At 47.0% G+C, this 25,504-nt stretch overlaps 1 protein-coding gene and 1 pseudogene across 1 annotated transcript; one reads left to right on the top strand and one right to left on the bottom strand.

Moving 5' to 3' along the window:
* Positions 1-18,256, bottom strand: LOC130357785 (zinc finger BED domain-containing protein 4-like; annotated as a pseudogene).
* DPH3 (diphthamide biosynthesis 3) lies at positions 18,011-25,504 on the top strand. The gene is made up of 3 exons (XM_056560529.1): positions 18,011-18,256; positions 21,916-21,990; positions 24,810-25,504. The coding sequence occupies exons 1-3, from the start codon at positions 18,149-18,151 to the stop codon at positions 24,876-24,878; spliced, it is 252 nt and encodes an 83-aa protein (XP_056416504.1). The 5' UTR covers positions 18,011-18,148; the 3' UTR covers positions 24,879-25,504.

Below are 25,504 nucleotides of genomic sequence, written 5' to 3'. Positions count from 1 at the left end.
TTGATTTAAAAAAAAGTTTTACACCGGAGTACCCCTTTAAGCTACATTTGTTTTGTTGCCTAACTGCTTAGCCTTAGTGTCAATTTAAAGTAATTTAAACACATGGTTTAATGCATATAATAAAGAATATTACATTTAAAACAAGATAAATGTTGAGTAACTTAAGCTTTCTAGCTGAGTAACGATAGGCAGCATAACCTATAAGGGTAGACATAGACAATATGATTAGTCATCAATCATACAGGTATTGGTCTTGGGTAGCAGAGGAAATAGTAGTGGGCACTACACACAGGACCATTTCCTGAGCAACCCAGATCATTCAGCGAATGCCAAGCCATTTTAACCTGCTATCCAGCTTCAAGGTTACAAAAAAGTGAGTTAAGACAGACATTAAATAACATTTTTATGAAAAGTATGCTAAAGTAATCTAAAAGTGTAGAATTTCTTAAATAATTCCAGTTGAGAATGAGTACATTGTAGTGCAGAAAGCACAACATTTCTGCATGTTCTCCTGTTAAACGGCTTCTGTTTCTTTCATAAATTGCTGAGACTTCACTGAAAACACGCTCACTAGGTATCCAAAGGTATCTTCTGGCATAAGAAGCAAGGGTTTTAAAGTGTGTCTCATTTTCTTTCCACCACTCAAGTGGATTGCCCTTTCTATTGATCACTGGTTCTTTCAAATAAAGATTAAGCTCATTGTCAAGGCTGACTTTTGGTGAAGTTAGAGAATCCCCTACATGAGGCCCCAATAAAACGCTGAACATGGCATCAATTTGGCCATGTTTAAGACTTTTTTCCATGTGTTTCCTTTTTGGGAATTTGTAGGTTTCTGTTGCATCATCATCTTGCTCTTCCAGACTAGTACTACTAGTAGCATGTTCTTCCATACTAGTACTACTAGTAGCGTGTTCTTCCAGACTAGTACTAGTAGTAGCATCAGGCTCTTCCAGAAAATCCAGACTAGTAGCATCAGGCTCTTCCAGATGTGACCTTTCTAGAACCTGCACCTCCTTTTGCATATTATCTTCTGTCAGCCATTTTTTTTGCCTTGGCCAATACATTATCAGAAGAGAAAGCATGATGTTTGAATCGAGGATCCAACACTACGTTTATATTCTCTTCATACTTCAAAAAACGTTTGTTGAGGCTTTCGTTCGTAACCTCCCTGAGAGTTTTAATTCCACGTGTAGTGGGCCCTTCATTCTCTTGAAGAAGCATCTTCAGCACTCTCACACATGGAATAACTGATGACACACTTGAGTCGTTATGGCTAACCTCTAGGGTCACTTCCTCTATTGGGAGAAGGGTCTGAATAAGATTTTCTACAATCTCCCACTGATCAGCATTAGGGCAAGAATAGCCTCTATGCTCACCAGCATAGATGCTAAGAGCTCGCTTCTGTTCCAGCATTCTTTGTAACATGTGAACTGTGGAGTTCCACCTTGTTGGAACAGCCTGAATCAGGCTGCTTTTGGGCAGGCCAAGGTCTGACTGAATGCACCTCAGTCGGTGCTTGGCAATGAAGGAATGGTGGAAATGACTTGCGCACTTCTTTAGCATGGCAATTATGTCGATCACAGTTCTCTGGCTTGACAGGCCATCATATACTACAAGTTGCAGGGTGTGTGCCATGCAGCTGAGATCTGACACTCCAGCAAGCCTCATTCCTTTCACCATGTTTGCTCCGCTGTCTCGAAGCACAAGCAGCACTCTATCTTTGCTTATCCCCCAGTCATCAAGCATGCCTAGAAACATTTCTTTGATGTACTCGCCAGTGTGGGATCCTTGCATCACCTTTGTGTTCAAAACCAACTGCCTTTCTGTCCATCCATTATCAATGAAGTGACACGTAAGACTCATTAGTGATTCTGTTGATCCGGACCAGCAGGCCGTAGTGAATGAGAGTGAATTGCCGGCATTCTCTGGTTATAATATTGTTTTTACTTTCTGAACCACCTTCTGATGAATCTTCGGCAGCATTTCGGTTCTGTAAAACTTTTCATTTTTCAGTGTGTACCTTGGCTCAACTATGGGCATCAAGCGCTTAAAGCCAGAGTCAGACACCATTGTAAATGGCTGGTTATCCGTAACCATCATCTCTGTGATTGCCCTGTCCAGAAGTTGGGATCTTTCATCGGACTTTTGCCATTTTGTGCGTTTCTGAAATAGGTCTTTTATGTTTGTCTGGAATAGAGTTGGTGTTTCACATGATTCCTTTTCATTTGTTTTCCGTGCTCCATTAAATAATTCAACATGATGAATTCTTAGATGGGTCCAAAGATTGGATGTATTCTTTGTTTTTGCAGTTGCAGATCCCATGCTCACATTGGTTTTGCATGTGTTGCACATTGCCTGTCCAGGGAAGGGTTCACTAAAATAGTCCCAAATGATACTTTTACTGTTTCTTTGTGCATCCATCTGCATTGAAAGAAGAGGGTTACAACAAGCTACAGTGAGGTTTAGAGTAAGTTGTGGATGAAGAAAAAACAATGTCAATATTAATATGAATAATATGAGATCCCAGCATGTACCTCCCCGTTACTGATGCTGATAGGAGTGTAAATGCTGTCAGCAGTCGTACTCCTGCCATGCTCACCCGGCCAGTACATACTGGGATGCTATTAGCCTTTTACTTATTGGAGCAGTACAGATTAAGGAAAGTGTGCACACCGCACACAAACGATACAGTGACAAACTTTACATTTCACTAAGCTAAAAGTAGTACTACTGTATCCTCTGAATATAATACCGCCACACACCGTACCCTCTATATAAAACCGCTACACACCGTACCCTCTGTATATAAAACCGCTACACACCATAACCTCTGAAAATAATACGACTATTGACCCACTACACACTGAACCCTCTGAATATATTACTACAACACACTGTACCCTCTGATTACAATTGGAGATGAGCGAACTTACAGTAAATTCCATTCGTCACGAACTTCTCGGCTCGGCAGTTGATGACTTATCCTGCGTAAATTAGTTCAGCCTTCAGGTGCTCCGGTGGGCTGGAAAAGGTGGATACATTCCTAGGAAAGAGTCTCCTAGGACTGTATCCACCTTTTCCAGCCCACCGGAGCACCTGAAAGCTGAACTAATTTACGCAAGATAAGTCATCAACTGCCGAGCCGAGAAGTTCGTGACAAATCGAATTTACTGTAAGTTCGCTCATCTCTAATTACAATACCACCACATACTGTGCTCTCTGAATATAACCTTACCATGCACCCTCTGATTACAATACCGTAATGTATTGTGGCCCATTAAAACCATACTACCCCAAAAAAGGCGCAAGCAGGGTTTATTTGTGCCTTTTTTTGTGCTTGAGTTGCAATCCAATGATTTTGGCAATACACATATGGAAAGGATTTATGAACTGCGCTTTTTTGTGAATAGGAGCAAAAAAGGCACAAAGCCACAAAAAAGTCTCTAAAACTACACCAGCCCAGACTTAGCTTTTTGGTGTATGTGAAGAGAGAAATTTCAGAAATGTGACCTGCACAAAATTTCAAATGCTCTGCTACCTTTTAATAAGTTTTGTGCTCCTACACATTACCAGCACACAAAAAAAGGTGTAGAAAAATGCTTCACTTACACCTACAATGATAAATGCCGGCCTATACCTCTGAAATGCAAAACACTCTGTGCCCCTCATATATAGTAGTAGTGCCCCATCCTGTGCCCCCACATATAATAACTAACTATAACCCGTCCTGTTCCCCCCACATAATAATAAGGCCCTTTGTCCTGTGTCTATTGCATATAATGCACCCTGTGCTGTGCCCCTCACATATAATGCCCCTGCCATGTTTCCCTCACATATAATGCCCCCTGTCCTGCCCCCCCAGGGGGCATTATATGTGAGGGGCACAGGACAAGGGGTATTATATGTGAGGGGCACAGGACAGGGGGTATTATATGTGAGGGGCATAGGACAGGGAGTATTATAAGTGAGGGGCACATGACAGGGGGCATTATAAGTGAGGGGCAAATGTCATGGGGGCATTATATGTGAGGAATACAGGACATGGGGCATTATATGTGGGGTCACAGGACGGGGTATTATATATGAGGGGCACATGACAGGGGGGGGGGGGATTATATGTGGGGGCACATGACAGCACCCCCCCCTGTCATGTGCCCATATAATGCACCCCTGTCATGTGCCCCTCACTTATAATACCCCCTGTCCTGTGCCCCTCACATATTATGCCCCATGTCTTGTGTCCCTCACATATAATGCCCCCTCAGGGCATTGAGGGGCACAGGACAGGGGGTATGATAAGTCGGGGGCACGTGTCAGGGGGGGGGGCATTATATGTGCATTATAGGGGCACGTGTCAGGGTGGGGGGCTGTCATGTGCCCCCGCTTATAATCCCCCCCTGTCATGTGCCTCTCACATATAATGCCCCTGCCATATTTCCCTCGCATATAATGCCCCCTCAGGGGGTATTATATGTGAGGGGCACAGGACAGGGGGGCATTATAAGTGAGGGGCAAATGTCAGTGGGGCATTATATGGGCACATGACAGGGGGGCTCTTGTCCTGTGTTCCTCATATATAATGCCCCCTGAGGGGGTAGGACAGGGGGCATTATATGTGAGGGGCACATGACAGGGGGGATTATATGTGGGGGCACATGATGGGGGGATTATATGTGGGGGCACATGACATCACCCCCCCCCCTGTCATGTGCCCATATAATGCACCCCTGACTTATAATACCCTGTGTCTTGTGCCCCTCACATATAATGCCCCCTGTCATGCCCCCTCAGGGGGCATTTTATGTGAGGGCACAGGACATGGGGCATTATATGTGAGGGGAACTGGGCATTATTTGTGAGGGGCACCGGACAGGGGGTATTATACTTCTGGGGCACATGTCAGGGCGGCATTATGTGGGCACATGACAGGGGGGGCTGTCATGTGCCCCCACATATAATCCCCCCCTGTCATGTGCCCCTCATATATAATCCCCCCCTGTCATGTACCCCTCATATATAATCCCCCCGTCATGTGCCCCTCATATATAATACACCGTCCTGTGACCCCACACATAATGCCCCATGTTCCTCACATATAATACCCTCACTTATATTTGCCCCCCCCCCCCCTCACTAATTTGCCCCTCCATCCATACAGAGCCCGAGCAGAGCAGTGATCACCTTTCTCACATGCTGGTACGTTCTAGTACTGTGAGTGAGAGCTGCGGGGACGTAATCTCAGGGCGCCGGCGCAATGATGTGATGTCGTCACGCCGGCCTGCCGTGGATGGCGTCCCCGCGGCTCTCACTCCCACTGCAAGATGGAAGCAGCATGAGAAAGGTGAGGGGGGTGGAGGAGTGGGCCCACAGACAGCTCCCGCTCCACCATCCTGTCAGCTGTGTATTTGCAAAGGGTTACATAACTAGATTGCGCCGCACGGTAAAACAGGGCATGCGCACGAATCGCGGGACTTCAGTCCCGGGCCGAATTTCAGGGCCGGGACTGAAGTCTTGCGATTCGTGCGCATGCCTTGTTTTGCGCATTATACCGATAACAGGGAAAAACTTGAATATCGGCCGATAATATCGGCCTGCCGATAATCGGTCGATCCCTGCCCCATACAGCCCCAAATACCGAAAAATGAAAAAATTATAGATTGTTAAAAATAGGGAGATTTTAAACATACTGATTTTGTAGAAAAAGTTTGATATTTTTTAAAGCTGTACAATAATAGAAAAGTATGTAAAGATGGGTATAATTTTAATCATTGACCCACAAAATAAAGAAAACGTCATTTTTGCCGTATAGTGCACACTGTAAAAACGAAAGCCTCCAAAATTTGCTAAATTGTGGTTTTTATTTAACCCCTTAAGGACGCAGGACGTACAAGTACAGACCACGGTGCAAAAAATAAGTCCTCATATAGCCCCATACGCTGAAAAATAAAAGTTATAGGGGTCAGAAGATGACAATTTTAAACATACTGTATTTATCGGCGTATAACACGCACTTTTTAGGCTAAAATTTTTAGCCTAAAGTCTGTGTGCATGTTATACGCCGATACACCCCCAGGAAAGGCAGGGGGAGAGAGGCGTCGCTGCCCGCTTCCCTCCCCCTGCCTTTCCTGGGGTCTAGAGCGCTGCTGTCGGCCCTTCTCACCCCCTGGTTATCGGCGCCGCTGCCCGTTCTGTCCCCCTGACTATCGGTGCCGGCGCCGATAGCCAGGGGGAGAGAAGCGGCGCTGACAGCCAGGGGGAGAGAAGGGGCAGCGGCACCCATTGCCGGCGCCGCTGCCCCGTTGCCTCCCCCCATCCCCGGTGGCATAATTACCTGAGTCGGGTTCGCGCTGCTGCCCCAGCGTCGTTGCTATGCGCTGAACGGCGCGGCGCATGACGTCGCCGCGCCGTGCATAGCAACGACGCTGGGGACGCAAGCCGGAGGCCTGCAGCAGCGCGGACCCCACTCTCCCCCTGGCTGTCGGCGCCGCTTCTCTCCCCCTGGCTATCGGCGCCGGCACCGATAGTCAGGGGGACAGAACGGGCAGCGGCGCCGATAACCAGGGGGTGAGAAGGGCCGACAGCAGCGCTCTAGACCCCAGGAAAGGCAGGGGGAGAGAAGCGGGCAGCGACGGCCTCTCTCCCCCTGCCTTTCCTGGGGGTATATCGGGGTATACACGCGCACACACGCACCCTCATTTTACCATGGATATTTGGGTAAAAAACTTTTTTTACCCAAATATCCTTGGTAAAATGAGGGTGCGTGTTATAGGCCGGTGCGTGGTATACCCCGATAAATACGGTACTTATTTTGGTGCATGTAGTTATAATTTTTTTACAGTAGTAAAACAAATAAAACCTACATAAATTGGGTATCCATGTAACCGTATGGACGTACAGAATAAAGATAAGGTGTCATTCTTACTGAAAAGTGCACTGCGTAGAAACAGAAGCCCGAAAAAGTTGCAAAATGGTGGTGTTGTTTTTTTTCATTTCACGCCACAAATAATTTTTTCTTTGTTTCGCCGCAGATTGTTATGAAATATGTAATGTCATTACAAAGTACAATTGGTGACGCAAAAAGCAAGCCCTTATATGGTTCTGTAGGTGCAAAATTGAACATGTTATGATTTTTAGAAGATAAGGAGTTAAAAATGAAAGTGCAAAAACGAAGATTGTTTTGAGTCCTTAAGGGTTTAAATTTCCTCACCCAAAAAAAAATTTGGGGTTCGTTGTACATTTTATGGTAAAATGAGAGGTGTCATTACAAAGTACAATTTGTCACGCAAAAACAAGCCCTCACATGGGTCTATGGATGGATAAATAAAAGAGAAAAAACTAAAACGCAAAAATAAAATTGTCCTGTCCTTAAGGTCAAAATGGGCTTGGTCCTTAAGGGATTAAAAGCTCTGTATCATGCCTTTCCCCTTGCACACAATGTGTGAGCTCCCAGCAGGAGAAAGTGGGCATCCCCAGCAGGCGCAACGTCACTGAAGCCTGCGAAAGATGTACCTCACCGTGCCCCACATGCACTTCCTGAGTTTGGTCTCCTGCCAGGCCGGGAAGAGACCAAACTAACTGTTTGACTTGCGGTAGGGAACAGAACAGCACCACCTAGTGGCCGTTTTTTCAATCACATTAAAAACCTAAAGGTTGAGAATTTTAACAGCAAGTAAATAGCAAAGTATCTTATACTTACATAAGGAAGAATTGTTACGCAGAGCGCTCCGGGTCCCTGCTCCTCCCCGGAGCACTCGCGGCGTTCTCCTCTCTGCAGCGCCCCGGTCAGACCCGCTGACCGGGAGCGCTGCACTGACACTCACGACGGGGATGCGATTCGCATAGCGGGACGCGCCTGCTCGCGAATCGCATCCCAAGCCACTTACCCGTCCCCGGCTGTCACGTTCTGGCGCGCGCGGCTCCGCTCTCTAGGGCGCGCCCGCGCCAGCTCTCTAAGATTTAAAGGGCCAGTGCACCAATGATTGGTGCCTGGCTCAATCAGTCTAATTAGCCTCCACCTGCTCCCTGCTCATATAACCTCACTTCCCCTTCATTGCTTTGCCGGATCTTGTGCCAGAGAAAGCGTTTAGTGTATGTCCCATGCCTGTGTTCCAGACCTTCTGCTGTTACCCCTGACTACGACCCTTGCTGCCTGCCCTGACCTTCTGCTACGTCCGACCTTGCTCTTGCCTTGTCCTTTTGTACCGCGCCTGTCTCAGCAGTCAGAGAGGTTGAGCCGTTACCGGTGGATACAACCTGGTTGCTACCGCCGCAGCAAGACCATCCTGCTTTGCGGCGGGCTCTGGTGAATACCAGTAGCAACTTAGAACCGGTCCACCGGTACGGTCCACGCCAATCCCTCTCTGACACAGAGGATCCACCTCCAGCCTGCCTAATCATAACAGTAGATCCGGCCATGGATCCCGCTGAGGTGCCGCTGCCAAGTCTCGATGACCTACAGCAGCAACCATCTCCTCCCCCAGCTCCTGCACCTCCTCCGCAGCGAGTGGCCGCTCCTAGCCTCCGCTTGTCTCTGCCGGACAAATTTGATGGGGACTCTAATCTCTGCCGTGGTTTCCTGTCTCAATGTTCCCTACATTTGGAGATGTTGTCGGACCAATTTCCTACTGAACGGTCTAAGGTGGCTTTCGTAGTTAGTCTTCTGTCTGGAAAGGCCTTGTCTTGGGCCACACCGCTCTGGGACCGCAATGATTCTGCCACAGTCCAGTCCTTCTTCGCAGAAGTCCGTAGTGTCTTCGAGGAGCCAGCCCGGGCCTCCTCTGCCGAGACTGCTATGCTGAACCTAGTCCAAGGAACTTCTTTCGTAGGCGAATACGCCATCCAGTTTCGTACCCTTGCCTCAGAGCTAGCCTGGAACAATGAGGCCCTCTGCGCGACCTTCAAGAAAGGCTTATCCAGCAACATCAAAGATGTACTGGCCGCACGAGAAATTCCAGCTAACCTGTCTGAACTTATCCTTTTGGCCACCCGCATCGACAAGCGTTTTTCTGAAAGACCCCAGGGGCTCCGCCAGGAAAAGGACCTTGATCTCTGGGCACCTCTCTCCCAGTATCCTTTGCAATCTACCCCTGTGCCTCCATCCGAGGAGGCTATGCAAGTGGATCGGTCTCGCCTGACCCATGAAGAGAGGACACGCCGCAGAGATAAAAATTTATGTCTGTACTGCGCTAGTACCGAACATTTCTTGGTGGACTGCCCTATTCGTCCTCCGCGTCTGGGAAACGCACGCACCCTGTTCAAATGGGAGTGGCGTCCCTTGGTGTGAATTCTGCTTCTCCACGTCTCACTGTGCCCGTGCGGATTGCTCCTTCTGCCAACTCCTCCTTCTCAGCTGTGGCCTTCTTGGACTCTGGTTCTGCTGGAAATTTTATTCTGGCCTCTCTGGTTAATAGGTTCTGCATCCCAGTGACCCGTCTCGTCAAGCCGCTCTACATTTCTTCGGTCAACGGAGTAAAATTGGACTGCACTGTGCGTTACCGCACAGAACCCCTGCTTATGAGCATTGGACTGCATCACGAGAAAATTTAATTTTTTGTTCTGCCCAACTGCACTTCTGAAGTCCTCCTTGGTCTGCCATGGCTCCAACGTCATTCTCCCACCCTTGACTGGACCACCGGGGAGATCAAGAATTGGGGTCCTGCTTGTCACAAACGATGCCTCACATCTGCTCCTCATAGCCCCCTTCCTGGTAACACTCTGCCCCGTGACAAGCTTCACCCTCTGCTCCCCCTCCCCATTCCCACTTCTTCTGGATTGCCTGCCGCTGATGTTGCTTCCCAGGACTTCTTTTTTTTCCGCAAGGAAACTCAAGAGTCGCCCCCTATGTTCTCGTCTCATTTGAAGGGACAAGGTGACAAAAAGAGGGGGAGACGTTCTCCTCTCTGCGGCGTTCTCCTCTCTGCAGCGCCCCGGTCAGACCCGCTGACCGGGAGCGCTGCACTGACACTCACGACGGGGATGCGATTCGCATAGCGGGACGCGCCCGCTCGCGAATCGCATCCCAAGCCACTTACCCTTCCCGGTCCCCAGGTGTCACATTCTGGCGCACGCGGCTCCGCTCTCTAGGGCGCGCGCGCGCCAGCTCTCTAATTAGCCTCCACCTGCTCCCTGCTCATATAACCTCACTTCCCCTTCATTGCTTTGCCGGATCTTGTTGCCTTGTGCCAGAGAAAGCGTTTAGTGTATGTCCCAAGCCTGTGTTCCAGACCTTCTGCTGTTGCCCCTGACTACGACCCTTGCTGCCTGCCCTGACCTTCTACTACGTCCGACCTTGCTCTTGCCTTGTCCTTTTGTACCGCGCCTGTCTCAGCAGTCAGAGAGGTTGAGCCGTTACCGGTGGATACGACCTGGTTGCTACCGCCGCAGCAAGACCATCCCGCTTTGCGGCGGGCTCTGGTGAATACCAGTAGCAACTTAGAACCGGTCCACCGGTACGGTCCACGCCAATCCCTCTCTGACCCAGAGGATCCACCTCCAGCCTGCCGAATCATAACAACAATATATTAAAAGTTAAGTTTGGTCACAGGTACTCTTTAAGGGGTTTTCAGGGTGAAAATACGGTATACTCATTTGTTTTATTCTTGCTTAGTCCTCGGTCCTCACAGCTACTTTCATGTACTTCCCTGCATGACTTGCTCTCATCGCTCTTCTGATGTCCTTGACATGAGATCCCTGAGGCCAGTGATTGGCTGCAGTGTGTTTGGGAAGTCATTGCTGCAGGGAATTAAACAAAGGCATTGGGTGGATTGTAGTGGTAATGTATTTTGTTATTTTATCCTTTCTACCACTTGCATTTCCCCTTTGTATGCATGCACTCTTTGTACTGCATGCTGGAGCATAAAGAGGACTATTAAGTGCATGTGAGTAGAAAGATAGAGAAGAATTACAGATTTGAATCTGTCTATAAATGCTGTTGTGACATACTGACTCCATGGATAGGACTTGTTTTTCCAGCATATTCCACAGATACTTGATCATACTGAGACCTGGGGAGTATGGAGGCCAAATCTATGCGTTGAACTCTTTGTCGTGTTCCTCATACCATGAGGGAACAATTTTTGAAATGTGCATGTTGCTGGAAGAGACCATTACCATTAACCAGCCACATATTAAACATTTTGATGTGTGACAGAGCACCTAAAATTAGTAACATTTACAATTTAAACATGTTATCAAATTAGTATAGTTTTTAAAATATACTGTATTTTTCGTCCTATAAAATGCACCGGCGTATAAGACGCACCCAATTTATAGGTGCAAAATCTAAAAAAAATTAAGATTTTGAACCCAATAGTGGTCTTCAACCTGCGGACCTCCAGATGTTGCAAAACTACAACTCCCAGCATGCCCGGACAGCCAACGGCTGTCCGGGCATGCTGGGAGTTGTAGTTTTGCAACATCTGGAGGTCCGCAGGTTGAAGACCACTGCATAGGAGGTAATACTCACATGTTCCCGCCGCTCCGGACCCGTCACCGCTGCCCTGGATATCGCTCCATCTCTGTCGCCGTGTCCCCGTCGCTCTGGAACGTCTCTGCTGCCGGCTGGGTATCATTGCTCTCCGTCGCCGCCATCACGTTGTTACGCACGTACGCGACAACGTGATGATGAGGAAGGAGAGCGCCGGCCATACAGTGGATCCCTGAACGGAGAAGACACCGAGGAGGCAGGTAAGGTCCCTCCCGGTGTCCTGTAAGCACTAACCCGGCTATTCAGTCGGGCTGTTCGGGACCGCCGCGGTGAAATCGCGGCGGTTCCGAACAGCCCGACTGAACAGCCGGGTTAGTGTCACTTTCCCTTCAGATGCGGCGGTCAGCTTTGATCGCCGCGTCTGAAGGGTTAATACAGGGCATCACCGCGATCGGTGATGTCCTGTATTAGCCGCGGGTCCCGGCCGTTGATGGCCGCAGGGACCGCCGCAATAGGGGTGTATTCGCCGTATAAGACGCACCAACTTTTTCCCCCCAGTTTTAGGGAAGAAAAAGTGCGTCTTATACGGCGAAAAATACGGTACTTGCCCAAATCCTTGGCCACTAGGGGTCTTTGTTCCAGGCTGAACCTCTCCAGCAGCTGTGTCATCTGTGTACTGGCTGCTGGGACAAAGTCCAGAAAGTGAGGGAGGGACAAGCAGGAGAAGCAGTGCTGTGCCATGCTGCAAGCTGTCAATCATCCTGCTCATAGCGTGCAGCAAGGATCCATGTTTGTCTTGCACTGAGGAGAAAGGCAGAAGCTCCCCCACAATGTGTGCTGGCAAGCCTCACCATTGCAGTAAGGAATGTCCCCTCCTCCTCAAGTTGCAAAGGACCCAGCAGCAGCAACAGAGAAGATAACAGGAAAGAAGATAAGGGTGGAAACATGAGGAACTGAGCTGTAAGCAAGGCTGGGTGAGTATGCAGTTTTTTTTTTCCTGACGGGTATACTGAATGATGTCCCCTTTAAGAGATGTACTTGGTTGCAACAATGGTTAGGTAGGTTATACGTGTCAAAGTAACATTCACATGAAGGCCAAGACTCAAGGTTTCCTGGCATCACAATGCCAGAGTATCACGCTGCCTCTGCTGGCATGCTTTTTCCCTAGTTCATCCTGGTTCAATGTTTTCCCCAGGTATGTGACACATACACGCAATGTTAAAGAATACCTACCTTCTTTCATTGCCACATCGGCCTGTTCTAAATCTCACATACCTATTGCAGGCAGCTTCAGCGATGGAGTGAACAGCATAACACCGTAGACATTCCGACCATCCAGCTGCCCCATACACAGTAAGCTCTTCTGCACTGTTGGTTGTGACATCTTTCTTTCATAAACAGTATTAAATTGAAATTTACATCAGGGTTACCTGCACTATCCTAAATATACAGGTAGGTAGTGTGGGTGAAAATCAGTGCAGCTATTCCGGAGATATTTAGCTTGTGGATAATGTGATAAATTTGTCTTAACTGCACTGGAGGCGGTTGCTGCTGTATGAGCAATGCTTTCTCCTGTCCACTCTGACATTAACCCTGCCCACTTCAGCCTCTAACTCCGCCTCCTTCACAAGAATGCTGAGGAAGAGGGGATGAGTATTTATGGCTGGAGAAGAGTTATCGGCCAAAGAGACCCATGCTTGTCCTCAGTACACAGAGCCCTGTTTGGCCTCTGGGTACAGAGCCCTGCTTGTCCTCAGGGTACAGAGCCCTGCTTGTCCTCAGTGTACAGAGCCCTGCTTGTCCTCAATGTACAGAACCCTGCTTGTCCTCACTGCACAGAGCCCTGCTTGTCCTCACTGCATAGAGCCCTGCTTATGCTCACTGCACAGAGCCCTGCCTGTCCTCAGTGCACAGAGCCCTGCTTGTCCTCAGTGTACAGAGCCCTGCTTGTCCTCACTGCACAAAGCCCTGCTTATGCTCACTGCACAGAGCCCTGCCTGTCCTCAGTGCACAGAGCCCTGCTTGTCCTCACTGCACAGAGCCCTGCTTGTCCTCACTGCACAAAGCCCTGCTTATGCTCACTGCACAGAGCCCTGCCTGTCCTCACTGCACAGAGCCCTGCTTGTCCTCAGTGTACAGAGCCCTGCTTGTCCTCAGTGTACAGAACCCTGCTTGTCCTCAGTGCACAGAGCCCTGCTTGTCCTCAGTGCACAGATCCCTGCTTGTCCTCACTGCACAGAGCCCTGCTTGTCCTCAGTGTACAGAACCCTGCTTGTCCTCACTGCACAGAGCCCTGCTTGTCCTCACTGCACAGAGCCCTGCTTGTCCTCACTGCACAGAGCCCTGCTTATGCTCACTGCACAGAGCCCTGCCTGTCCTCACTGCACAGAGCCCTGCTTGTCCTCAGTGTACAGAGCCCTGCTTGTCCTCACTGCACAGAGCCCTGCTTGTCCTCACTGCACAAAGCCCTGCTTATGCTCACTGCACAGAGCCCTGCTTGTCCTCAGTGTACAGAGCCCTGCTTGTCCTCAGTGTACAGAGCCCTGCTTGTCCTCAGTGTACAGAGCCCTGCTTGTCCTCAGTGTACAGAGCCCTGCTTGTCCTCAGTGTACAGAGCCCTGCTTGTCCTCAGTGTACAGAGCCCTGCTTGCCCTCAGTGTACAGAGCCCTGCTTGCCCTCAGTGTACAGAGCCCCGCTTGTCCTCAGTGTACAGAGCCCCGCTTGTCCTCAGTGTACAGAGCCCCGCTTGTCCTCAGTGTACAGAGCCCCGCTTGTCCTCAGTGTACAGAGCCCTGCTTGTCCTCAGTGTACAGAGCCCTGCTTGTCCTCAGTGTACAGAGCCCTGCTTGTCCACCCACACTTCCTGTATTTGGACTCCTCACAGAGACACACTGACAATAGCTGTAGGGACAAAAATATACACATTCTTTAAAGGGTACCTCTCATCAAAAAAACTTTTGATATATTATAGATTAATATATGCAGAATAATTTTACAATTGCATGTTATTAAAAAATATGCTTCTTTCTATTTAATTTTCCACTTTGAAGAAATGACCACTAGGGGTCTCCCTACCAGTCCTGGCAGCAAGCATTTCAGACTCATGCTGGAGTCCTAAACACTACGAGCTGCCAGTCTGCTTTGTTCACAAAGGAGAACACTCAGAGCTGCCAGTCTGCTTTGTTCACAGCCTGTTTGGCTGTGAGCAAAGCAGGCTGGCAGCTCTGAGTGTTTAGGACTCCAGCATGAGTCAGAAATGCCTGCTGACAGGACTGATCGGGAAAAATACAATAGAAAGAAGCATATTTTTCATTAACATTCTATTGGAAAGTTATTCAACATTCATTAATCTAAAATATATCAAAAGTTTATTTGATGAGAGGTACCCTTTAAACCAAGGTATATTACAAATATACATATAATGGTATTATCTACATTATATCAAAAGTTTTTGTTAACAACAGGTACACTTTAAGTCATCCCTGATGAGCTGGGCTGTTTCCTCCCACACAGTTTGGCGAGGTGCGTTGGATGCGTTTAGAATTTCTATACTGTACTATTTCTGTTAGTCGTTTGGGATTTACCCTCAGTAAGGAATTATGTGAATGTGACCTCTATTATTGTTTAGCCTTTGATTACATGCTGAAAATAATCACCAGAGATGGTATATGCATATAAGATGTTTAAACTAGTGTGTGTGTGTGTGTGTGAGATGTCGTACTTTTTGTAATACTGAATCAAAAAGGGTTTTATGCATATAAGGTGTCAGTTGGTTATAAGATTGTGATACGGTACACCTCTGTATTTCATCATACATGTTAGCGGGTTTATCAGTTAAAGCGATATTCTGTGATTTGTTTTATTTAAGTACACTTTTTATTCCTTGGGGTATTGGAGTTTAAGCAGTAACCTCAGTTATTGGACGGTAAAGTGAGCTGCACCCTACTTTTTGTTGTAATATTTTATAAGAACAAGCTTTAAGGCTAGGTTCAGACTACGGAATTTCCGACAGAAATTCAGTTGTAAAATTTCTGTCAGAAATTCCGCTTGCTAAAATGTCTAGTGTAGTGAATGGTTTTCCATTCACAAATTCACACTTCAGAATTTGTGAAGCGGAAAATCCGCTTAGTAAATCCGCTTAGAAATTTCCGCCTGAAGAAAGGCGGTGCCCTTTCTTCAGGCGGAATTCCTCGCGGAACACATTGCAGTCTATGGTAGACTGCAGTGTCCGCACGGTCCTAGCGCCGACCTATTCAGTCAGCGCAGGCGGAACTCAGAATCTCCAGGCTGAAATTTTCGGCCCGGAAATTCCGTAGTCTGAACCTAGCCTAAGGAGTACTCCCTTTATCAAGTCAAAGGGAGTACTCCCCAAAGTTTGTTGCTAAAAAATACTGTTTGTCCAATAAAAAAGGTATTTCAAGATTCACCAAAATTCTACAATTTTGCATTGGCATCACTGGACTGATACGCCTGTACTCAATGGAGTGTTTCAGCTGATTCACGCGGCAACATTTCTGGGTGGACATTATGCAGACAGTGGGCAAAGGCAGAACATGCCGGCACTAGGACCACTCACAAATGTGCCGTCTCCATAGACGGCAATGCATTTCCGAGTGGATTCTGCAGAAAGAATAGACAAGGCTATTCTTTCTGCGGATGCTGGATTTGGGATTGCTGCGGCAGTGCAGCTGCTACAACGGACTGTCCATGCGGAATTTTTTTTATTTTTGCAGAATTCTGCATGGACATTCTGCTGTGTGAATGTGACCTTACATATTGTTCTGATAGATGCGGAACATCCATACATTTCGTGAGGGTCATACATCTCATCTGATGAGATGTCTTAAAGGGGTTGTGCGCTGCCCTGGCTTTCGGAGCTCCGCACACAGCGTCCAGAAGTTCATTACTCCAAACGCTGTGTGCGGGCTTCCGTGTTCGCGGCCGCGGGGCGTGACATCACGCCCGGCCCCCTTGTGACGTCATGTCTGTCCCCTCTATAAAAGTCTATGGGAAGGGGGCGTGACAGCGGTCGCGCCCCCTTCCCATAGACCTTCGTTGAGGGGGCGGGCATGACGTCACGCCCGGCGAACACGGAAGCCCGCACACAGCGTTCGGAGTAAGGAAAGCCAGGGCAGCGCACAACCCCTTTAAAGGGGTACTCTGGTGGAAAACTTTTTATTTTTTTTAAATCAACTGGTATAATCAACTATTGAAAAATCTTGAATTCAGGTAGAGAAAACAGACATGGTGCACATCTACAATCTTGTATAATGATCTGATTGCTTCTCAGCATAATATCAAAAACTATCAGGTTGTTAGTATACATTTTTGATCAAAAAGTACCAAGCCCACTCGCCACGTCAAGGCCACCTATCCAGAGTGGGTCCCTAACGTCCCTAGCATAAAATGGCGTAGCACTGGGCGGCGACCACCACCACCGCAACACCAGTGCCCACAGGGGGAATGACCCACTGGCAGAGCGGCCCCAATGCCACTCAAAACAGTCTATGGGTCGCACCTCCCGTTGCTGCCGTGGCGCCGTGTCTGTGGTTTGACTGGCATTGGGGCCGCTCTGCCAGTGGGTCTTTCCCCCCCCGTGGGCACTGGTGTTGCGGCGATGGTGGTCACCGCCCAGTGCTACGCCATTTTATGCTAGGGACGTTAGGGTCCCACTCTAAATAGGTGGCCTTGACGTGGCGAGTGGGCTTTGTACTTTTTGATCAAAACGTATACTAACAACCTGTTAGTTTTTGATATTATACTGAGAAGCAAGTAGATCGAAATACAAGATTGTAGATGTGCGACCATGTCTGTTTCTTCTACCTGAATTCATATTAAAAAATCTTAATCCTTCCAGTACTTATTTGCTGCTGAATTCTTTTCTTTTTGGAACACAGTGCTCTCTGCTGACATCAGAAGCACAGTGCTCTCTGCTGACATCTCTGTCCATTTTAGGAACTGTCCAGAGCAGCATATGTTTTCTATGGACAGAGGTGTCAGCAGAGAGCACTGATCATGATGTCAGCAGAGAGCTCTGTGTTCCAAAAAGAAAATAATTTCCTCTGTAGTATTCAGCAGCTAATAAGTACTGGAAGGATTAAGATGTTTTAATAGAAGTAATTTACAAATCTATTTTAAATCAACTGGTGCCAGAAAGTTAAAGAAAAAGTTTTCCACCGGAGTACCCCTTTAATAAGTTGATGTTTTTGTGGGGTAAGGTTCCTTTAAGAAAAAATATTGTAACTTGAATATCAAAGGGGCGGATGACACAACCCTCTATTGCAGTAGTCTCCAAACTGTGCAAAACTACAACTCCCAGCATGCTGGGAGTTATAGTTTTGCAACAACTGGAGGTCCACAGTTTGGGGACCACCGCTCTTTTACTCTTCCCTTCTATGTATAATAATTCCCATTTATCACTTACACCTTCAATGTGATTATATATTAAATCTCAGCTATTTCCAAGTTTTGCCCCTAGAGGGCGCTGACCGGTCTATGGTGCGGATATACTGATCACTCATAACACTACTGACAGGAGGACGGACGCCCCCTAGCTGTAGTCCGCGGATATAGAGATCAAACGCCAGGATAAAAAATGGTGAAGCTCGTGCCGGAAATGGGCGGATGACGTATGAATTCGGGGACGGGTGGTGACGTGTGAATGTTGAGCCCACGCTCGGTGCCGGGTGTGACGGGCTGTGCTCACATGGTCGGGCGGCGGGATGGCGGTGTATCACGATGAGGTGGAGATTGAGGATTTCGAGTATGACGAGGACACGGAGACTTATTACTACCCGTGTCCGTGTGGAGACAGATTTGCCATCACCAAGGTACAGTACCGGGCAGTACCCTGCTGTGTGCTCTGGGGCACGCGGTGGGCGGAGTCCTGTGCGGTCAGTCACAAGAATACCCGAATAATGTTCTCATAGTGACGTCATCATTAGGCGCCATATGACAGCTGTCAGTCAGATATTCCCAGTCCTAGACAACCTGTATATAATGTATTTGTACAGAGCGCTTGTGTGTGCAGTGGTGCAGACTGTCAGCACTAAGAGGATCTCTAGTCTTCCCACTCACCTAAAATTCCCACCCTCTCCAGCCACCAAAAAGTGGATGCATTGCCCAGTTAAAGGGGAAACCTGGGACTTAAAGGGGTACTCTGGTGGAAAACTTTTTTTTTTTTTATCAACTAGTGGCAGAAAGTTAAACAGATTTGTAAATTACTTCTATTTAATTAAAAATCTTAAAGGAGTTTTCCAGCACAAAATAATTTATCCCCTATCCGAAGGATAGGGGATAAGTTATAGATCGTGGGGGGTCCGAGCGCTGGGGCCCCCGGGATCTCCTGGACGGTTCCGCGGCAGTCTGCAGGAAGTGAAGTTTCGTCCCCAGCAGAAACCCGCGGCATACACGCCCCCTCCATGTATCTCTATGGGGTACATAGAGGGGGCGTGTCGGCTGCTGCGTCATGAGGGGACGGAAGGCCCCTTTCCAGCATACTGCTGCGGCCCTGTCCAGGAGATCCCGGGGGCCCCAGTGCTCAGACCCCCCCCTGCGATCTATAACTTATCCCTTATCCTTTGGATAGGGTATAAGTTATATTGCACTACAGATCTCCTTTAATCTTTCCAGTACTTACCAGCTGCTGTATGCTCCACAGGAAGTTGTCATTCTTTTCTGTCTGACCACACTGCTCTCTGCTGACACCTCTGTCCATGTCAGGAACTGTCCAGAGCAGGAACAAATCCCCATAGCAAACCTCTCCTGCTCTGGACAGTTCCTGTCATGGACAGAGGTGTCAGCAGAGAGCACTGTGTTAGACAGAAAATAAATTAAAAAAGAAAAGAACTTCCTGTGGAGCATACAGCAGCTAAGTACTGGAAGGCTAAGATTTTTTTAATCGAATTTACAAACCTGTTTAACTTTATGGCACCAGTTGATAAAAAAAAAAAAAAAAAAAAAAAAATACATTATATTTTCCAACGGAGTACCCCTTTTAAGTTCTCATCCCTCGTGTAACTTTGGCTTTTCCACAAAGATACATGGAGGGGACGTGTTAGATACAGCTTTGTGCGGTGGCCAACAGTAATCCGTGCACGGAGCAGAGGTAGCTCCGTGCATGAGAAGAGCTGGGGTGCCGGGCAGGAGATCATGGGGATTCCCAGCGGTCACACCCCCACCATTAGACACCTATCCCCTATCCGGATAGGGGATGAGAACGTATGTATCGGAGTTCCCCTTTAGGGCTGGTTCACATGGCTGTTGTGCAGCCATTGTGCTTCAGTAACGGGAGCCTCTCAGTCCATTTAAAGGAGTTGAGTGGAGAAAAAATACTGCATGTCCTATTTTCTTCTCCGCTTAAATCCTGTAAAATACTGGACTTTCTATAGACATATTTTAGTCACGCCCCCTCCCATAGACTTGCATTGAGGGGACTGGGTGTGATGTCATGAGGGGGCGGGGCTATGACCTCACGAGCTCCCGGCTCCAGCATTCAGAACAGTTTGTTCCAAACGCTGAACAGCGGAGTACCCCTTTAAGGCCATGTTCAGGATTTTACCCATTTTTAGGCAGGGATTTGTTGGGCAGTCTATGTGTAAGGGTCATGAAATACAGTAAGGTCATGGAATACAATCGGAACCATGTGAACATGGTTTACTTGGGGAAGAGGAAAAATTTCTAGTGTAAAAATGAATATTAACTAAAGGTCTTCACCGACCAGAGTTTCGGAAAGGTCTTCTCACCAGGGTTCTAGGTCTATGGGGTCCCATCTCTATAGATACATTACAGGAAATCGGACTAAAATAGGATGTAAAATATTGGGATTAGCCCCCAATATCAGTGCATCTGGGAGTAACCATTGACATTCTGATCTGGCGTGCCAAGATTACTTACAACCTGTGACCTCACTGAAGACCTGTTGTGTGATGTTTATCTGCTTATTCTTTAATGTAAAATGTTTATCTTCTGTTTGTCACAATTAGGGCTGCAACAATTAATCAACGTTATCAATAAAATTCGATAGCGGGATTCGTTGTCGACGAATCCAGTTATCGAATAATCCGCCGACTCGTTGTCCAGGTTCCGGCTGTGATAACACTGCGGGCGCGCGGTCAGACGCTAGTCCGCACTGCCGCAGCCTCTGTTAAGTATTCTAGTCCCTGTCCCACCCTCCACTACCCACTGCTCACCAATCACGTGTGCGGCTGCTTCTCTGAACTCCTCCCCTCCCCGCCGCATGTGGACGCTCTACACTTATGGAGCCTCAGCCTGACGTGGAGGACTCTGTACTACTGCCGCCGGTAGGACAGTTTCCTGCAGTTTTATGCGCCCTGCCCCTGTTACTACCACATTGCTTATTGACACACACATTGGGGGGGGGGGGGGGGGGGTTATATGCAGAGCATTGCACCCTAGTGTCATCTACAGACACTAGGATGCAATGCTGCAGAGCATTGCATCCTAGTGTCTGTACTACAGACACAGGGGTGCAAGGCTCTGCATATACCCCTATGTGTATAGCAGTGTGTGCAGAGCATTGCACCCGTGTCTGTAGTACAGACACTAGGATGCAATGCTCTGCACATACTACCATGTGTATAGCAGTGTGCATGTAGTACACACTTACACTACTATACACATGGGAGTATGTGCAGAGCATTGCACCCTTATGTCTGTACTACAGACACAAGGGTGCAACGCTCTGCTTATACCGCTATATGTATATCTGTGAGCAGTGCACACCGCTTTACCCGTGGGGGTTTGTGCAGAGCATTCCACCCTTGTGTCTGTAGTACATACCCCCATGGGTAAAACAGTGTGTATGTAGTACATATACACTGCTATACACATTGGGGGGTGCAGAGCATTGCATCCTAGTGTCTACTACAGACATGGGTCAGGTGCAATGCTCTGCAGTCTGCAAATACCCCCATGTGTATAGGAGTGCTATAGAAAAAGTGTAAAGTAAACACAAATGAAATGTAAGTAAACTGCCCCCCAATAAAAATTAGCTCCACCTTTTCCTATTGCTATACAAAAATTGTATAAAAAAAATATATATATAATTATTTTTTTATTTTTTTATTTTTTTTACATATCTGATACTGCCGCATGGCTAATTGTCTGAACTATTAGAATTAAATGTTAGTAAATCATTAAGATTTTATTTTAATAGTTCAGACAGTTACCCATGCAGCAGTATCAAATTTACGCTGGTTTCTGTACAGGATCATTAATAATGACCCTGTATAGCAACCGGCATAAACTTAAAAAAACAAAAAACTAAAATTGCTGTTGTTTGGTCACATCACATGCTAGAATACTTTTAATATTGTAAATAATTCTTCAAGTAGAATCAGCTGGACCCCTTATTTTGACGTTTTTTTTTTCTGATAAAATAATCGACAACTAATCGATTATTAAAATAATTGTTAGCTGCAGCCCTAGTCACACTATTAGTAACATACGTCTATATTGTGTATTGTAGGAAGATCTGGAAAATGGAGAAGAAGTTGCAACTTGTCCGAGCTGTTCACTAATAGTGAAAGTTATTTATGACAAGGTAAGGATTAGAGGGCTTCATTGGGATCCTGTGGGACCCAACCCAAAACGTGCGGGTGGTCAGGAGGCTGCTGCGGGCGATAAAGCACTATGCAAAGAAGAAGAAAAAGGAGGGATTCAGCTCACCACTGTGCGGTATTGGATGCAGGAGCTCCGTAGTTGCAGGAGAGCAAGGCAGGCAGGACGCGGGCCGTGTCCCGGAGAACAATGGAAGAAAAAAAGCACACGTGCAGGGGGGGGCCTCCAGCTGCTCCAGAAAGTCCAATTAGAAAGTTAAAACTTCACCTTTAATGTAGCATGTTAAAAACAGAGGATATCCATGGTGGAAAATAAAAAGGGAAACCGACGCGTTTCGAGCATGTACTGGCTCTTAGTCGTGGCACATAGTATATCGGGCAAGTGCCCCCTTATATAGTGTAACTCCAAATGACCCCAAACGGAAACCCGGAGGCCCGGATTCCGGAAGGGTGATGACGTAGGTCAATGATAAGAACAATTATAAGACCTGGACTGGATGGATGGTCATGTGCTAGGTAAGTGCATAATATTTAACACTATGTGTGCGGAGGATAAAGCACTATGCCTGCTGGTCCCGCAAAATCCTGCACCAGCCTCACTATAACTCTAAATGAGACAGTGACTCTCACACTCGCAGTACCCCTCCCAGTACTGTCTTTCCCCCCCCCCCCCCCCCCCCCTGCTGCTGCCACCCTCTGCCATTTTGTGGAGCCAGCTGAGCTTAGCCTGCCCTGGAGGATCGTGTACTCTCTACAGTAGTACAGACTAGGGTGCAATACTCTGCAGTCTGCACATACCCTATGGGAGCTATAACAAAAAGTAAAAAATAAAAATAAAAATTTTTTACCCCTTCCGCTCGTGGGCGGCTCCCGGTATGTGAAGCGCGATCAGGAGCAGGTACCTGCGGGGTCCTAGTTGCTATGAGCAGCCAGGATCCGCGGCTAATACCAGTTCCAGGATTGAGCAATCAAGCGCAGATAACACTGATCAGTGCTATGGCATAGCATTGTTCAGTGTATGCAATCAAAGGGTTGCATGTAATAATCCCCTATGGGGGCTAAAAAAAAAAGTGAGTAAATGTGAATTAACCCCTTCCTGAATAAAAGTTTGAATCGCCCCCCCCCCCCCCCTTTTCCCATTTAAAAATAAAAATAAAAAATTTTAACAAAAATAATAATAAACAAATGTGGTATTGCCAAGTGCGTAAATGTCCGAACTATAAAAATATGATGTTACTTAAACCACACGGTCAATGGTGTACACTTAAAAAAAATTCAAAAGTCAAAAATTGCGTATTTTTGGTCACTTTGTATACCCTAAAAAAAATGTATAAAAAGCGATTAAAAAGTCCCATCAAAACAATCAAGGTACCAATAAAAACTTCCGATCACGGCGCAAAAAATGAGCCCTCATTCCGTATACGGAAAAATAAAAAAGTTATTGGGGTCAGATGATGACCATTTTAAACATACAAATTTTGGTACATGTTATCATTTTTTTTTTATAAGTACATTTGGTGGCACAAAAAACAAGCCCTCATATGAGCCTGTATGTGCACAATTGAAAGCATTTTGATTTTTAGAAGGTGAGGTAGAAAATCCGAAAGTGCAAAATTCTCTGTAAAAATGTATTGGACCTGGGCAACAGGAGTTGCAGGATTGCGCATTGCAGGCTGGGACACAAAACTGGAGGCACTGGCAGGAGATAAGTTGAGGTTTATTTATTTATTTTTTATGCATTTTGCCTGGGCATATTGATAAAAAATAAAATAAATCCCCAGAGTACCCCTTTAACCTCAGAGCATTATGTTATATACCATTTACATGTGTACAGTATTGAGGCTGCCTGTTATCTCAGAGGATTCACTACAGTGGTCCCTCAACATACGATGGTAATTCGTTCCAAATGAACAATCGTTAGTTGAAACCATCGTATGTTGAGGGATCCGTGCAATGTAAAGTATAGGAAGCTGCCCTGGATGTCGCCCTCAATCGCTGTCGCCGCGTCCCCGGGGTGTCCCTGCCACTCCGGACCATCTCTGCTGCCTGGGATTGTCGCTCTTAATTGCCGTCATCACGTCGCTCCTATTGGATGTCGGGACGGTGTGCGCGGCGACGTCATAATGACAGAGAGCGACGGCGATGCAGGGGATCCTGAAGAGAATGGTCTGGAGTGCCGGGGACAGGTGAGTGATCATCGCTGGACCACACGGGGCACCTTAAACGGCTATCCAGCGGCAGCTGAAGTAGTCTGCACTGCCGGATAGCCGTTTATGTGATGGCCCCAACATACAAAAGCATCGTATGTTGAAATTATATGTCGGGGCCATCGTAGGTGGACTATGAGGGAGATTTATCAAAACCTGTCCGGAGGAAAAGTTGCTGAGTTGCCCATGGTTTTGATCTCTCCCCCCCCCCCCCCCCCCCCCTATGTGGATTGTCCCTTTAGACTCCTCCCCTGATTTTTAGGGGTCCCAGCAGTTGGGCTAACAGTGATTACATATTGATGGTATATCATAGCAATATACCATCATTATAACAACATGTATTGTATTTATCAGTCCGTTTACCTCAGTCCTTCTTTCATGTAATAGACAGGCACAACAGAAGCAGTTCTACATTGTGACTGCACCAAACTGTATCTAGGCATCTCCATCTATTACACGTTCCAATGTATTATGTCAGTCAGTGTTACACTGAGAAGCAACCAGTCTGCATTTATATGTGCACCTATGAAATGTCAAGAGGAAGCCCTCTTTCTTCACAAAAAATGTTTAGTAAATGCTATTTTGCTTTATTATAGGATGAATTTATGAAAGGAGAGATTGTCCCTGAACCCACATCCAGCACAACAGAGCTCTTAAAGTGCTGACTACCATCCATAAAGAATTACGGTCTAGTGACTATATGAACACTTCCTGCTGGATGTCAGGCCACAACTTCTGTTGGACTTTTATTCCGTTGCAATTTTTATTGAAACCATGTGTTTCCTGTTTTTGTTTTATTTCTTTTTAAACAAAACCTGAACTTTGAAGTCATTTGAAGTACAGTAACATGTGTGAAATTGGAGCTGATCAATCTTTCTGAATTGCTTTAAAGGGGGTACTCTGCTGCTCAGCATTTGGAACAAACTGTTCCAAATGCTGGCGCCGGGAGCTTGTGACGTCATAGCCTTGCCCCCTCATGGTGTCACGCCCCCTCCCATAGACTTGCATTGAGGGGGCGGGGCGTAAAGTCATGAGGGGGGTGCTATAACATCACAATCTCCTGAGTCCAGCGTTCAGAACAGTTTGTTCCAAATGCTGAGCAGCAGAGTACCCCTTTAATGCTGGAACACGGCATGAGTTTGGTTATACATAAGAAAATGCCTTAAGACTGGTATGCAATAGGAGGGTGTATTGGGTGTTTCTGCTTGGTCTGGAATTACACACATACTGAAAATCGTGATGATATTAAATGCAAACTATTTATTTTAATAAAATATATTTTTAACACTAA

The sequence above is a fragment of the Hyla sarda genome, chromosome 2 (genome assembly GCF_029499605.1).
Source record: "Hyla sarda isolate aHylSar1 chromosome 2, aHylSar1.hap1, whole genome shotgun sequence".
NCBI lineage: Eukaryota > Metazoa > Chordata > Amphibia > Anura > Hylidae > Hyla > Hyla sarda.
Note: the sequence above shows the minus strand (reverse complement) of the source record. Positions and strands in the feature narration are given on the sequence as shown.